The sequence below is a fragment of the Malania oleifera genome, chromosome 3, assembly GCF_029873635.1.
Source record: "Malania oleifera isolate guangnan ecotype guangnan chromosome 3, ASM2987363v1, whole genome shotgun sequence".
Classification (NCBI taxonomy): domain Eukaryota; kingdom Viridiplantae; phylum Streptophyta; class Magnoliopsida; order Santalales; family Ximeniaceae; genus Malania; species Malania oleifera.
Window position 1 is genome coordinate 62,239,597 of NC_080419.1, and position 14,219 is coordinate 62,253,815.

The 14,219-nt window shown below is 35.2% G+C and overlaps 1 protein-coding gene across 1 annotated transcript in view; it reads left to right on the plus strand.

The window, feature by feature from the left end:
- The first annotated feature begins 13,717 nt into the window (after nt 1–13,717).
- LOC131151604 (uncharacterized) overlaps nt 13,718–14,219 on the plus strand; it is a 30,037-nt gene continuing 29,535 nt past the window's right edge. Inside the window, exon 1 of the mRNA XM_058102864.1 lies at nt 13,718–14,143. Coding sequence (XP_057958847.1) covers nt 14,026–14,143 — 118 coding nt within the window. The 5' untranslated portion in view covers nt 13,718–14,025. The remainder of the gene's footprint in view (nt 14,144–14,219) is intronic.

Consider the following 14,219-nt stretch of genomic DNA (forward strand, 5'->3'; position numbering starts at 1 on the left):
AGCCATGATTAGTATAAATATAAATGCAAAGATTAAGTAAATTAGTAATAGGTTAGACATCATCAAAAAGGGGGGAAATGTTAGCCTTCGTGGCTACACCATCATTATTTAATGTGTTTTGATTATATTAACCTATATGTTGTTTCTAATGTTTTCCTATCTTTGCAGATCATGTTTAGTATAGCTACTCATACATGAATTATTGGATTGAAGCCAAAGATCGGACCGAGTAGACGTCAATAAGGAAAGATCAAATGGACACATACTCGGAATGACCCAAGCAAAACAAAAGGAAGCTTAACTATAGAATTATTTGTAATAAGGCTTGTGTGAGGTAGTATGTTTTGTAACTCTTGTGAGTGTGTTTCTTGCATGATTTCTGAGCAAGAGTTTAGCAAAGCACATGCATACTAGGACACATGAGTTTATAGAATTGCACTAAAGACATAAACACAAACTCACCTTTCATGGCTTTCTAAGTTAAAACAAGAGTTTGTCAAATGAATCCTAAAACTCAAATATGTTTTCAAAGGGACAAGTTTTTAACATGCTAGTTTTAAAAACATTTTTATACTTAGTCCCGATTGTGTTAAAACAAGTTTAATGTCCTAAAGGTTCAAAGAAAGTCAAGTATATTTATAAAAGGACATACTGAGCATATAAGATATCAAAATGGGTTTTCAAACGTGTTTTATTAATTAAAATATTTTATATTCAAAAGGAAACTCATTTGGACAAGTTTTAATCTTCATTAGACTTAATATATTTCATATACTTTTGTCCACTAATGTTTTGAGTCATTAAAACACTTTTTGACAAGGAAAAACAAAGCAATCGTCATTACCGTAGTGCAACCTTAAGTCCTCAACACCTTGCGGTATTTTGAGCATAACTTTTTCTAAAAAAGTCCAAATGGGACAATATTTGCGTCCTTGGAAATCTAAGACAAAATTCCACAACTTTCATGTTTATCAGTTTTTATGATTCAGGGACCTCATCGACGAACACAGGGGATTCGTCGACGAGTCCAATGGGTAGAATGACGCAAACGGGTGGAAAACAGCTAGTTTGCCAAATAAAATATCTTTTCTTCCCCCCAACGGCTAGTTAATGGCTCCTAAGGCTCTTGGGCTATAAATAGAAGCTATTAGACTTGTATTAACATGGTTTTGAAGGCTTTTGATCATTCTTAGTGAAAAATATTTTTTACACCAAAACCTAAGCACCAAGTACTTTACATTGTTGTTCTTCATTCACAAGTGCTCAGTCTCTTTTACTCTTTAATTGTGTTTGATTCATTACTTGAGAGATAGTGTGAGGTTTCTTTGTATTTAATATTTGCTTATTTGAGGAGCATCGTATTATATTTCTATCATCTTCTTGTAAAGTTCTTTGTGGACCATTTGGTGAAAGTTCTTTGTGAACCGAAGAGGCTCTTGGTGAGCGGGTAGGAATTTGTTCCCGAGTTGTAGGGCTTGTCCTCCGGTGAAGGAGATAGTATAGTGGAATCCTTGAATTAGTCTCAAGACGTGGATGTAGGCTTGGTGCCGAACCACGTAAAAATACCGGTTTTGATTTTCTCTTCCTATACTCTTTATTATTTGTCTTGTGTATGATTTAAATTTCATATATTGTGATATAATTACTTGCATCTTGTCAAGTGTTTTATTTTGTAGAAAAAATTTGTAATTCCACAAAAGAGTCCATTCACCCCCCCTCTGGACTATATACTCCCGGGCTAGGACGTTTAACAAATACCACCCTGTTCATGGTAAATAGGTAAAACAAACTTCTTATACCATTGCCAATGTTTTACCCCCCAATATAAATGCCCATATAACGACCTCCTCAACCACTGCCAATGTTATATGACAGTTATATCAGGTACGATATAACGACCTCCTTATACCACTACCAACGTTATATCGTAATTTACATGAACAACAACACAAATCAATAGCAAATCCAACCACTTAAGTACATCCACACATTTACCAAAGTATACACAATCAAATAATATCCACAACCAACCAGTATTTTCAACTAAGTAGAATTTTACAGCCCAAACAATATGCACAATCACACAATAAAACATAATTCCACAGTATTCGCAGCCATTTAATTGTTAAAGTTGTTTTCATGCCACACGATTTTTCCCAATATAATATATAATCAAAAACAGTATTTTCAATACTTGCGTTGTTTAGAAAATTATACCTAAATATATAGAATTTATACCCAAAATTAGTCAATTTAAAATTAATAAAAATGCTATTATAAAGTATTTTCCCTTACCTGCTCCTCGGGATTTAGCCTAAAATCGAACAAAAATGAGACCTAGTAATCCAAAATTCCCAACTCACTCAAATCTTAGAAAAACACCAATTTAATACTTCCTAGGTTCCATGTATTTCAAAATAATAATAAAACGCTAAAATATCTCATTTACCCTGGTTTTGGGATGGTTCCCAAGTACTCCTAACCAAAAATCTGCTCTGCCTATGTTGCAGAGAATCTTCCCAGGAGTCTCGTGGTAGCTTCCGATCGTTAAATCAGGCTAAAATCGAGTCAAATTCGAAGAGAGAAGGCAGAAATGCCGTTTTTAGAGAGAGAAATAGAAGAAAAAAGAAATCTTTTGCTGAAATTCTGATTTTTTTGCCTATTTATAGGCAACTTGCCACGTGGCCTCTTCAACAAGACATATGGACTCGTTGACGAGCCCAACAACATAGTTCGTGTACGAAACCGGGAACTCGTCGATGAAATTCAAAAATATGAGAAACTATCTCGGTAAACCCTCATTGATGAGACATACATACTCGGCGATTAGAAGATTGCTCGTTGACGAGAAAATCAAGTTTGTTGACGAACGCCTGCTTATTCCTTTAAAATTTCTTGTCCCTTTCTTTTATTTCCCATTTTCCTTTTATTGTCTCTCTTATTATTTTAAATAGTTAAAATTTTTTGGATCATTACAATGATTATATAGTATTTTCCAAAACCATGATTATACAATGTTTTACAAAATCATTATATACAGATTATAGAACCACGATACGCGGAAATACAGTTTATACAGAAATATAGTTATTATAGCATAATGGTTAATAAGAGTAATTACAGAATCATGATTATTACAGTTGATACAAAATCATGGTAAAACAAATAGATATTATATAGAAATAGTATTATATAGTATCAGAACCTGATGGACCAGAGTAGCTTACAGAGCACAATACCGTAGCTATTATAGTATAGTTCGTGCAATTATATGTCTCAAATAGAGTATGGTGTTGGATGCTGATTGTGCCCGAGGAAAGTAGAGGGCTCCCTGACGTCCGGACCAGGTGGAGCATGTAACAACCCAAAGAACAATGGTATTTAAATAATAAAGAGAGAGGGAAATGGAAACAGAAACAGAAGGAGGCAGCAGGCTTTGAATATAATAACTCAAAAATTTTTACATAGGGCCTTGTTGACGAACACAGGGAGTTCATTGACGAGCGCATAAGTAGGCCTCGTCTACGAGAAGATACCTAGAGAGGGTTTTTAGGCAGTATGAATTTCGTCGACGAGGAGGTAGGGTTCGTCAATGAAATTACTTAAGGACTCGTCAACGAGGTGACGTGTCTCGTCGACGAATCCGACCCTATAAATAGCTGAAACTTGGATTTTTAATCAAATCTTCAGTGCAAAACCCTTCTCTCTCTCTTTCTCTTTTTCTCTCTCTCCTACGACCCCCTCCCCTTCTCTCTTTGATCTTGGCCCCATTTCTCGCCGGATTGAAGATCTGAGGCCACCACGACGCTCCTGGCAAAGTTCTTTGCAAGTCTGTTGGAGCAGATCATGGAGAAAGTTGATTTGAAATTCATCCCAAATTCAGGGTAAGACATTTTATTCAGATTATGCCGTCCTTGTAGTTGTAAGAAATGTTGTAGGTAAGGAAATACTGATATTTTGTTCTGGGGGATATTGTTTTCAGAATGTTGAGTTAGGTACCCTGTGGGTATAGAGTCTAAATTTTATAGGGGCTTTTCAAATTTTAGGTAAGAGAAATATACTATGCTAGCAATTTTTATTATATATACAGAATATTATGAATATGTATAAACAAGCATGCAGATCATATTATTTTTCCTAGAGAATTATGAATATTATCTTTATAGCAGGATTATAGAAATTGAGCATGAGAATATGTTTACTCAAATGTGTGGCATGAGTTTATTACAGTATAGTATGTAGATTTTTTAGTATTACAGATATTCAAATATTTCAGATCATTAGCAATGAATGAGACTCACAGTATTTTTTAGAATAACATGATTTCTACACCATAACACTTAGACAAATTTTACAGATATTACAGACAGATTATTTAGTTATGGCATCAAGATGCTATAACCAGATTATACAGAGATTACAGATATTATACATAGATATTATACATAGGTATTATACACAGATATACAGATATTATATACAGTTGTTACAGATAGTATAGACGTAAATCACAGATGATACAGACAGATATTATGAATACAGTTCATAACTATAATGCTATGGTTGTTTTTGAAATCATGTTAAAAGCAGAGAGATTATTATATATTTATATATGTATACAATACTACACAGTTACAGAACCCTATGGAAATTATAGACAGATAAATATACAATAGAACACGGTACTGTTGCTAGTACAAAATAGAGTGCAACCACTTAACTCAGATAGTATGTGGATTCCGTTTAGCCGAGTTAGGAGAGATTGCAATCTCTCAAGCAAACTGGGTTAAGGTGGCCGGTTAGACGATGTTAGAGTTTGGAGATTGCCCGAAGAGATTGCAGTGGGCTAGATTGGCAGATGTACAAATATAGATTGACTTGCCTGGTAGACTAACTAGAGTAAGTCCAGCCTACAAGCCGCACGACCCTATCATGAGGGGTTATATCATGATATACAGATCCCAAGGTATAGAAGAAGTTCTTATGTACAGATATATCACATAGCAACAATTTATATTATTATACTAGCAGTACCTTCAGATAGCAAACTCAGATACACAGTCATATTTTAAAGATTACATGATAGATAGATATATTTTGTACAGTTTATCAATTTTCTCATATTTCAGTATTATTTCAGTATTTTAAATATATAACTCAGCCGCCACACACTAGTAATAGCATATTTCCACTTACTGAGCATTGTCTCATCCCAGTGACTTATCACTTTTCAGGAGATCCAGTTAGGCGAGCAAATTAGGCTCGCAGGTATAGGTTGACTTGAGCTACCCTTGTGGGAAGGGTGGGTATTTTTGAGATAATAGTGTTTTGGGATAGTTTTTAGATTATAGTGACGTCACTGAGTATTTTGTATTGTAAATCTATTTCAGAGTTCTATAGTTTTCTGGTATTGTATTGTATATAGCAGTTCCTAGTTTTTATTTACAGCTGCCTAGTTTTGTATGACGTACAGAGTCTTCCCCAGTGCTCCTTTGGGCCTGGGATGTTATTAGTAGTATTTCAGACAGATGATATCATGATTTATAGACAAGGAAAAAAAATTCTAAATAAGTAGTAGGTCATTACAGTTTGGTATCAGAGCAAAGGGCTAGTTACCCCGATCCCCGGGAACTCTCGCTTATGAATGATTGTGGTGAAGTAAGACTCTCTACCCAGGGGCTTACTGAATTGAGGGATGACAATACGTAATGCCTCAATCTTAATGAGTGCTCTGATAGGTACCCGTTGTTGCCATGGGCGCAAGGCCCATTAGGAAAGTGACAACGCCCGAAAGGGGGACGTTACAGAGCAGGCCTTTCGTGCTATAGATATATATAGTTTGACTAGCACTGGTAGGCCAAACGGTGTTTAGTCTAGTATACGGGCCACACAACCCTGTCATGAGAGGTTAAATCATGACATACAATTATCATCGAGGGAAAATATAATACCTCTGCATGACCCTCTACCCATGCTCAGGTAAAGCAATGCTGATTGCCAAATGTCACCACAGAATGATCGCCTTGATCTTAGATTGATGCTGCAAAGAAGAAAACACAAATATATACCACGAATAAACTAAAATGATAAGACATAAGAACATCATTTCAGGTGCAAGGTTATTGATGCCAACTATCGTCCACCTCGTTTATTGGTCTATGATTCCCTATGGCTCAACGTCCTCATCTTCCTCCCTTCATGGCCACTTCTCGCTTCCCTAATAAGAAGATAATGTATCAATGCGATGGGCTTGCTTCATCCCCAAATGCAGTTCTTCTTGAGCACCTTGTGTGGTTATGTCCTTGTTCATTGTAGATGTTACATGTATTATTTTTCCTACCCTCTCTTACATCAATCTTATTACATAGATATAAGCTCCTATGACGACCTTGTTTTGGGCTAAAGTGGGATTTGCATACAATTTTGGTGTACTTGCCTTCAACCAATAGTCTTGGTGCCTAATCAGATGGAAATCAGCTACATACATTGCATAGCGTTCTTTCGTGTTGTGGCAGGGATCAACGAACCTAACAAGATTTAATCGTGTCTTAACATATGCAACTAATAAATAGGAGTAAGGAAAGTGAAATCTTGTCATTTCCCACATGAGCATTGTTGTTCATGGATGCTTAATGTTTTAACACTATTTCTTTTATATGACCCTTGTTCAGTCATTATTATACTAAAAAATTAGTTTTAATCTTTACTCTTTCCAAGCATAATATGATGTGTGGAGTAAATGCATTCCCTATTGCAATTGCTTTGCAATCGACAAAAAGTCAACTAAATGATTGCCATTATTAGCTGACTACGCGCTCCTTTAAGGATGACATTAAAACACTCCACATTGTTAGTGGTCATGTTCCACCTTTATCTACTATCATGACACTGAGTCCGCATATAAGAAGAGATCTGCTCAAAAAATGACTTTGCTAGTTGCCCACATTTGGCAATTATCTTTTCCATCCAAGAATCAATTTTTCTTATCTCATATTCCCTCCCTACTCACTCCACCGTCCATTTCAGATTGACATTTTTGAATTTACTATTGAAGTTGCTGACAACATGGGGAAGGTAAAATCGATGCTAGGCGATGGTTGCCAATCATGTTTTTATTGCACGACCACTATTATACATGGATGTCTATCCTATATTAGGAAAATCTCATCTCTATTAATGACATAATGAAGGCAGCAGAGAAACCAATTCCATGTGTCGAATCTCTCCTCCTACATAAGGGTGAATGGAAAAGGAAATATCTATCTATTTGCATTAGGAGTCGTAGCAATTAGAAGTTTGCTTTTATACTTTTTGTACAGGTGTGTACCATCTTTACATATAATGGGTGGACAATGAGTGCAAATCACCAAAATATAAATACGAATATAGCCAAATTTTCATACTCGAGAATATTACTCTTCGTTTATTTAACTATGGTACTAAGATTGTACGTGCACATCACTTCCATCCACTTGACAAAGTTTCACGTGAGATCTCCCAATCAACGCAGACTTGAGCAATGACCTTTTATTTCCCCAACCACACCTTCTTGTACGATATAGAATATATGAAGTGATGATTTAAAAATTCTTTTAAAGTAGCGATTGAAGTAGACACGTCTTCTATGATCATGTTCATGATCTTTTGACAAATTAAGGACAATGTAATTTGGATATGATCTTGCAATATTTGATTCAAGCACATGTTTAGTCCAACATATAGAGTGATTTCGAACAAATTATGTTTTTTGCATAACATGACATGTAATCTCCATCTAGCAACCCATAATTGTGGGTTAGACTGCACAATGTAGAAGTCATGGTGCATTCAAACGTAATAATATGTACCACAGTTATCAAATAATCCTTTGAGTCAAAGATCATCCCCTTGCACAACTCAAATGACTTATCCCAACAAATGGCCTACACATGAGCTTAACTTGACATGTCACATCAACAACCTCCACATCAATTTCAGCGTACATTGGAGGTTGGTCCACAAACCATCTATTATGGACATCATCATTCATTTGATTAGGGGGGAAGGGTTGTGATTCCACACCAATGACATAGTTCGCATAATCGCTACAGTCATTTAATTCTTCTACAATTTCCTTATCGACGTTTTTCTCATCCTATAAATCAACATCGCTCGTGATGTTCATCCCTTGTCTAATGCAACGTTCTCAATTACAGACAAATCAACAGGAACATATGTTATCCTGTACTGCTCATCCACGTCATGGTCCTATGAAATACTGTATCTGAAAACACGCTATATGCTCATGAATCCTATGATTTAGGCCCCTTTCAAACCATCTCGCTTTTTGACATTCATTTGAGACCATGAAAGGTGCAAAATGGGAAAGTTCCAAGAACCTAGCAGCATATTGCTAAACTGTGAGGCGCCCCTAAGTCAAGTTGAAAAATTCCTCCGCCTTCGCATTCCTGGTGGCGGCAGGAAAATATCGGTCGTAGAAGACCTGCTTGAAATGACCCCAGGTCATCGCTATAGGTACTGCTCGCTGCTCTTCCAACAGCTTCACTGTTTGCCACCACCGTTCAGCTTCTCCGGTCAACTTGAAGGTGGTGAAAAGAACTTCTGCTCCTCAGTGCAATTTAGCACTGCTAATATCTTCTTCATCTCTTGCATCCAAGTCTTAGCCTTGATCGGATCAGTGCCACCCGCAAAAGATGAGAGTTTTAGACGGTTGAATTGATCAATTGAACAGCCCTGGTTCACTGGTGGGTAGCTCAATCCCCTGAATACTCGTCTCATATCTTCCCTGACTTGATGAGCTATACCTCGCAAAAGTCTGGAGGTTCTTATCTCTGTTGGAAGCTCCCAACTCATTTCCTCCTTCATTGTCCACCCCTTTACCTCTAGGATCCATCCTAAATATATATAACATAGGCAAGTTTAAAATTTCTACATCTTAACATATCTGACATAATCATAAAACAGGTAACCAAATTAATATTCAAATTCTTAATTAAACATCTAACACCCAGTTATCCACAATCATCTTAACCTTCAAATTCAAATTCCAAGTTTCAGTCTTTCTGCTTGGAAACATCACCGTCGATGGATCTACCATGGTTTTCTAAAACCGTTGACTGATTCAAAAAATCACAAAAGTCTGTCAAGGGATTTTTGCCTCCAGGCTATAAAGCAAAACTCAAATTCCTATTAGTACCTTAATCTACCCGTCCCTACCCTTATTCAACTCAAACCTATACTTTGGTATTAATCCTCTTAAAGTTTGCAGAATCTATAACCTAAAGCTCTGATACCACTTGTAACACCCTGAACCCGTCAAGTGGGGCTTAGGGTGTTATGAGACCAATCACACGTCTTTGATACCATTCACGTAGCAGAACTAATTAAACAACCTCAAATAAAATATTAGAGTACTATATACATATACTCAACCCATAAAGAAATATAACCAAATTCTCCACATTACATATCTAGGAAAGTAATTAAAAATAAAACTGTACATATATCCGTTCTCTTAACCACTCATAAAACTAAACCCCGCTCTGGAGCTTTCTAAGCTCGATCACCTGAAGGACCCGAAAAGAATAATAAATTGTCAGGGTGAGACACCTTTCAGTAAGGAAGAAAAAGCTATAAACAGCGTGTGGCAGAGAGTTTAAATACATACAAAAATATTTGTATGTTATTTAATATCAATATCAGCGAAGAATCCACATCATCAACTACATCACTGACATCTGATAACATACACACATTCATACTTATTTTTACTTATAATTCTTGAGAATAGGGAAGACTACCCACCTACACAAGTAGCTTCCCTCTGTTCTAACACTAATGCTAGGGCACTCACCTTATTTAGTAAGCCCTTGGATTATGTATCTAAGCAAAGTTTCCGAGGATAGGGAAGCTTACCTGTCCATACAAGTAGCTTCCCTCTCCTCTAGTATTAACATAAAAATTACCAGGGCACTCACCTTTCTCAGCAAGCCCTCGGTGGAGAATTTTACTTTACCATTAATACTTATGTAATTAAATCTACACACATCCAAATGCTAATCATTTCATAGAGATCCACATGGATACGCATATCACAAACAAACCACACAGGAAATACACACAATCTTCATTCACATCCACACAGGGACCATATCCACGCAGGAAAATACAGTCCACACAGGACTCTTATCCATACAAAACACATGGTCCACACATGACTAACACAACACAATAATATATCATGGCCCACATAGGTACCACAACCACACATGTTACAAATCCACACACACACAACCCCGTTTATAGTAAATCAATAAAACAAACTCCTTATTCTACTACAAATGTTTTACCCCCTTAATATAAATGCCCATATAACGACCTCCTCATACCACTGTCAACGTTATATGGCGATTTATATCAGGTACGATATAACGACCTCCTCATACCATTGCCAATGCTATATCACAATTTACATGAACCATAACATTATAGACATTCATAGCATAACCAATCATCCAGGCACATAACGCATTCACCACAATATTCACAATCCAACAATATTCATAATTGAATAGTAATCACAACCAAACAGAATTTATAACCCACTTAGTAGCCACATGTGAACAACAGTTGTAATCAAGCAGTACTCGCAACCATTTAATTATGAAAGTTATTTTCATACCACACGAATTTTTCCTAAATACAATATACATTATTAAAATCATTTTTGTTCCAACAGTCTACCCATTCAGATAATTATACCTACATATATATAATTTTATATACTCAAATTTAACCGGTTTAAAAATTAATAAAAAACTGCTATAACGTTTTCCCTTTACCTACTCAAGATTCTCCCTAAACCGAGCAGGAAATGAGACCCTGTATTCCAAAAATCCTAATTTAATTAGTTTAATCCCAGGATATTTAACATTTATCATCTCCTAGGCCCGTACACTCCCAATACTTAATTTAACATTAAAATACTTTACTTACCCTAGTTTTGGAGTGTTGCCCAAGTACTCCAAACTGAAAATCTGTTTTGCCTATGCTGTAGAGAATCTTTTCAAGAATCTCATGGTAGTTTCCGATCATCGAATCGGGCTAAATCCGGTCCAGATTCGAAGAAAATAGGTAGGGAAATCGGAACTTAGAGAGAGAAAATGAGAGAGGAGAGAGAAATTCGTGGAAAAGAAGTTCCAAGGCCTATTTATGACCAGGCCTTCGTCGACAAGACATGTAGGTTTGTCGATGAAGTCAAGAAGGATATTCGTAGCCGAGGTCAAAATGTTCGTTGACGAAGTTTTTAAAAACCTGAATTTTCCTTGCTCCCAGTAATTCCTTGTCGACGAGACACGTGTACTTGTTGACGAACCTAGAAGGATGTTCGTTGACGAGGAGAACAAATTCGTTGATGAGTCCCTGCTTGATACCCTTTTCAAATTTCTTTTCTCCTTTATTTTATTTTCCCCCTTTTACCTTTTATTTATTTTCTTTTATTTTTCTGAGTTCGGGTTATTACACATCATCAGATAGAAGTAATAATCATCCAACTCCACCGATGAAACTCCTAATTACTATGTAACTAACATAGTGTTGCTGCTCATATAATTTCTATCTTTAACTAAAATGTGGTATTATAGTCAAATTAAAACTCTTAATGGCTATGTATGTTATAGAGTGTTGAAGCTATAAATTCAACCTCCTCCTTAATATGTTCGAATCCAACAACACAACCTTATGTTTCTCCTGTCAAATTTGGACATGTCAAGGGTTTGTCTACCCCTTCAACCTCTACCAATTCAGATGATGATGTTAGCCTTATTCAAATTTTCTATGTTATTAGTTCTTCATATTCCTCTCCTAAATTGCTTCATATTCTTGAGCTCATTTATGATGATATAACAATTCAACTAATGAATCAAATTATACTCACTTCAGCATAACCTACTAATTATTATGAGAAATGTATTTACAACACTTTAATGACCGACATTTTATCAATTTAGGTTCTGTTAAATATTTAGTTCGTATACTGCAAATGTTTGAATTTCTTCAATTTTTACCTACTAATGAGTTGTGGTTCTGTATGTTTCTTCTCATTTTCTTAAGTACTATAATGGATTTTGTATGGAGCAAACATTGATGTGTATTTATGCTCTCATCAAAATCTTCATTATGTAATTCTTATGTAAGTTCCAAGATTTACATTGTGAACTTTAATATGTCATACGAATTTGTAATTCTTATGTAAATTCCAATCTTTATTCTTTTTTCTATACTTCTTAGGTAATTAATATGTCATAAGAATTTTTCCTAACTAATGAACAGATCATAGACTAACTTTATAGTTTGTTATAAAAAATTGTTCAACTTTGTAGAATTTTATTTTACTGAACTGTAATCTAATTAAATCATTTTAACAACTCCCCATTGATCTGGAATGAAAGTTTTATTGTTTCTAAGGTTTAAATAAGTGACTTTTAATTAGTCGAACTGCATTTTCAAATAACTCAACTAAATCTATAAGTTAATAAGACTTCATAAAATTCTAAATTGATATTTTTATGGTTATAAAAAATTAGTCAAAGAATTCTATTTTAGCAAATTCCAATTAAACTAAATTTCAATTTCAATTTCATTTTGTACTACCAATTACAATAAGCAAACCTAAACTTATATTATTAGGAGCATACATTGTGAGAAGTTTTAGTAAAGGCCACAATAAAATTTACACATTAATTGATTAAACTTTCAAATAATAATGCAATTAAATAAAAACCCTAACATAAAATTTTTTCAATTCGAAGCATATGACTTTAAAATTAAAACTAAATTTAATAATTATGAAAATTGATAATAAAATTTACACATTCATCATTTATAAATTAAAAATAAACATAACATGAAAGAAAAACCCTAACTTCAAATTTAGGGTTCCACAGATAATGCTTCAAATTATCAAATTGACTTCAATACCAGCAAATTCAAAATAAAATACAACAACATCTGCTTCAACTTTCAAATTGCAAGAAATCTAAGGTTTCAAACAAATGTAATGTGGGGAAACATACCTTATCTTCGTTACTTCAATACTGATCTCCTAACGTTCACAAGCTTTCTCAACGCTAACTAGATCATGGATAAGTGACAGACTTTCAAATGGTCACCTGCACTCTCCACTTTAGCATTGTGCGACTACTGTTTTAGCTCTCCTCGTCCTCCTCCTCCTCTCGAGTTTGTGCATTTGCAAAGGAAGAAGAAGTGATCTTGAAGGCAGCTAAAAAAATGCTAGTTCATCTAGTATTTATTATTAAAACTCACAATAAAAGCTACCTCATGCAACATTTTTTAACTATAACACACCACATCATCCAACGTTTTTTAATTAGTACGATTTACGTCATCATTGGCTTAAAAGTTGTTGGTCGATCCAATATTTTTTTTGTTTAATATAGGTTGGATGGATCAACTACATTTGAGACGCATGAATTTAGGGAAAAAAGTTTAGTTCAATTATTTTAAAATAATTTATTTTAAAAAAATGTTAAATAGGAAAAATCTCTCACTCTCTCTATGCATGTTATATATAATATACATAAATATATTCACACTACGTAAAAAAGGGGGGAAAATGCAACTGCTTCGTAGTAAATTATTGTCAGTGAATCTCATCTCGGCAGCACCTTAACAATATTTCAATTTGATTTTAAAAATTAAAACCATGCCTAAACCTCCGCCTCAGCCGTAAGGTTGTTGAAGGCCTATATATATATAAGGCGATTCTCCGTCGCTTTCATTGGGTTGAGAATCGTCATATTGGTCGTCAAAAAGCGTTTGCATTCGAAAGAGACTCTCAAAAAGTGGAGTATTTTATGCTTGATTTGGTAAACGTCAATGCTAGGGTATAATTTCCACTCTGGTTGGACCATGTGAAATTGATGCAGATGCTCTTCCCCAGCTGTAATTTCTGGGCATTTTTCATTCTCCTCTGAACTGGGTTTGTGTCAGTGAGAGAGAGAAATTATGATGAGCTTCCAGGAATTTTGCACACACAAGACGCTGGTCGGGCTGGGATTGGGGCAACTTCTCTCTCTTCTCATCACTTCCACCGGGTTTTCATCTTCGGAACTTGCTAGAAGAGGTCGTTATGTCTTTGTTTATATATTCACTTCGGTTTCACACCGCCTTATAATGGAATTTTTATACTCGTTTGTTCT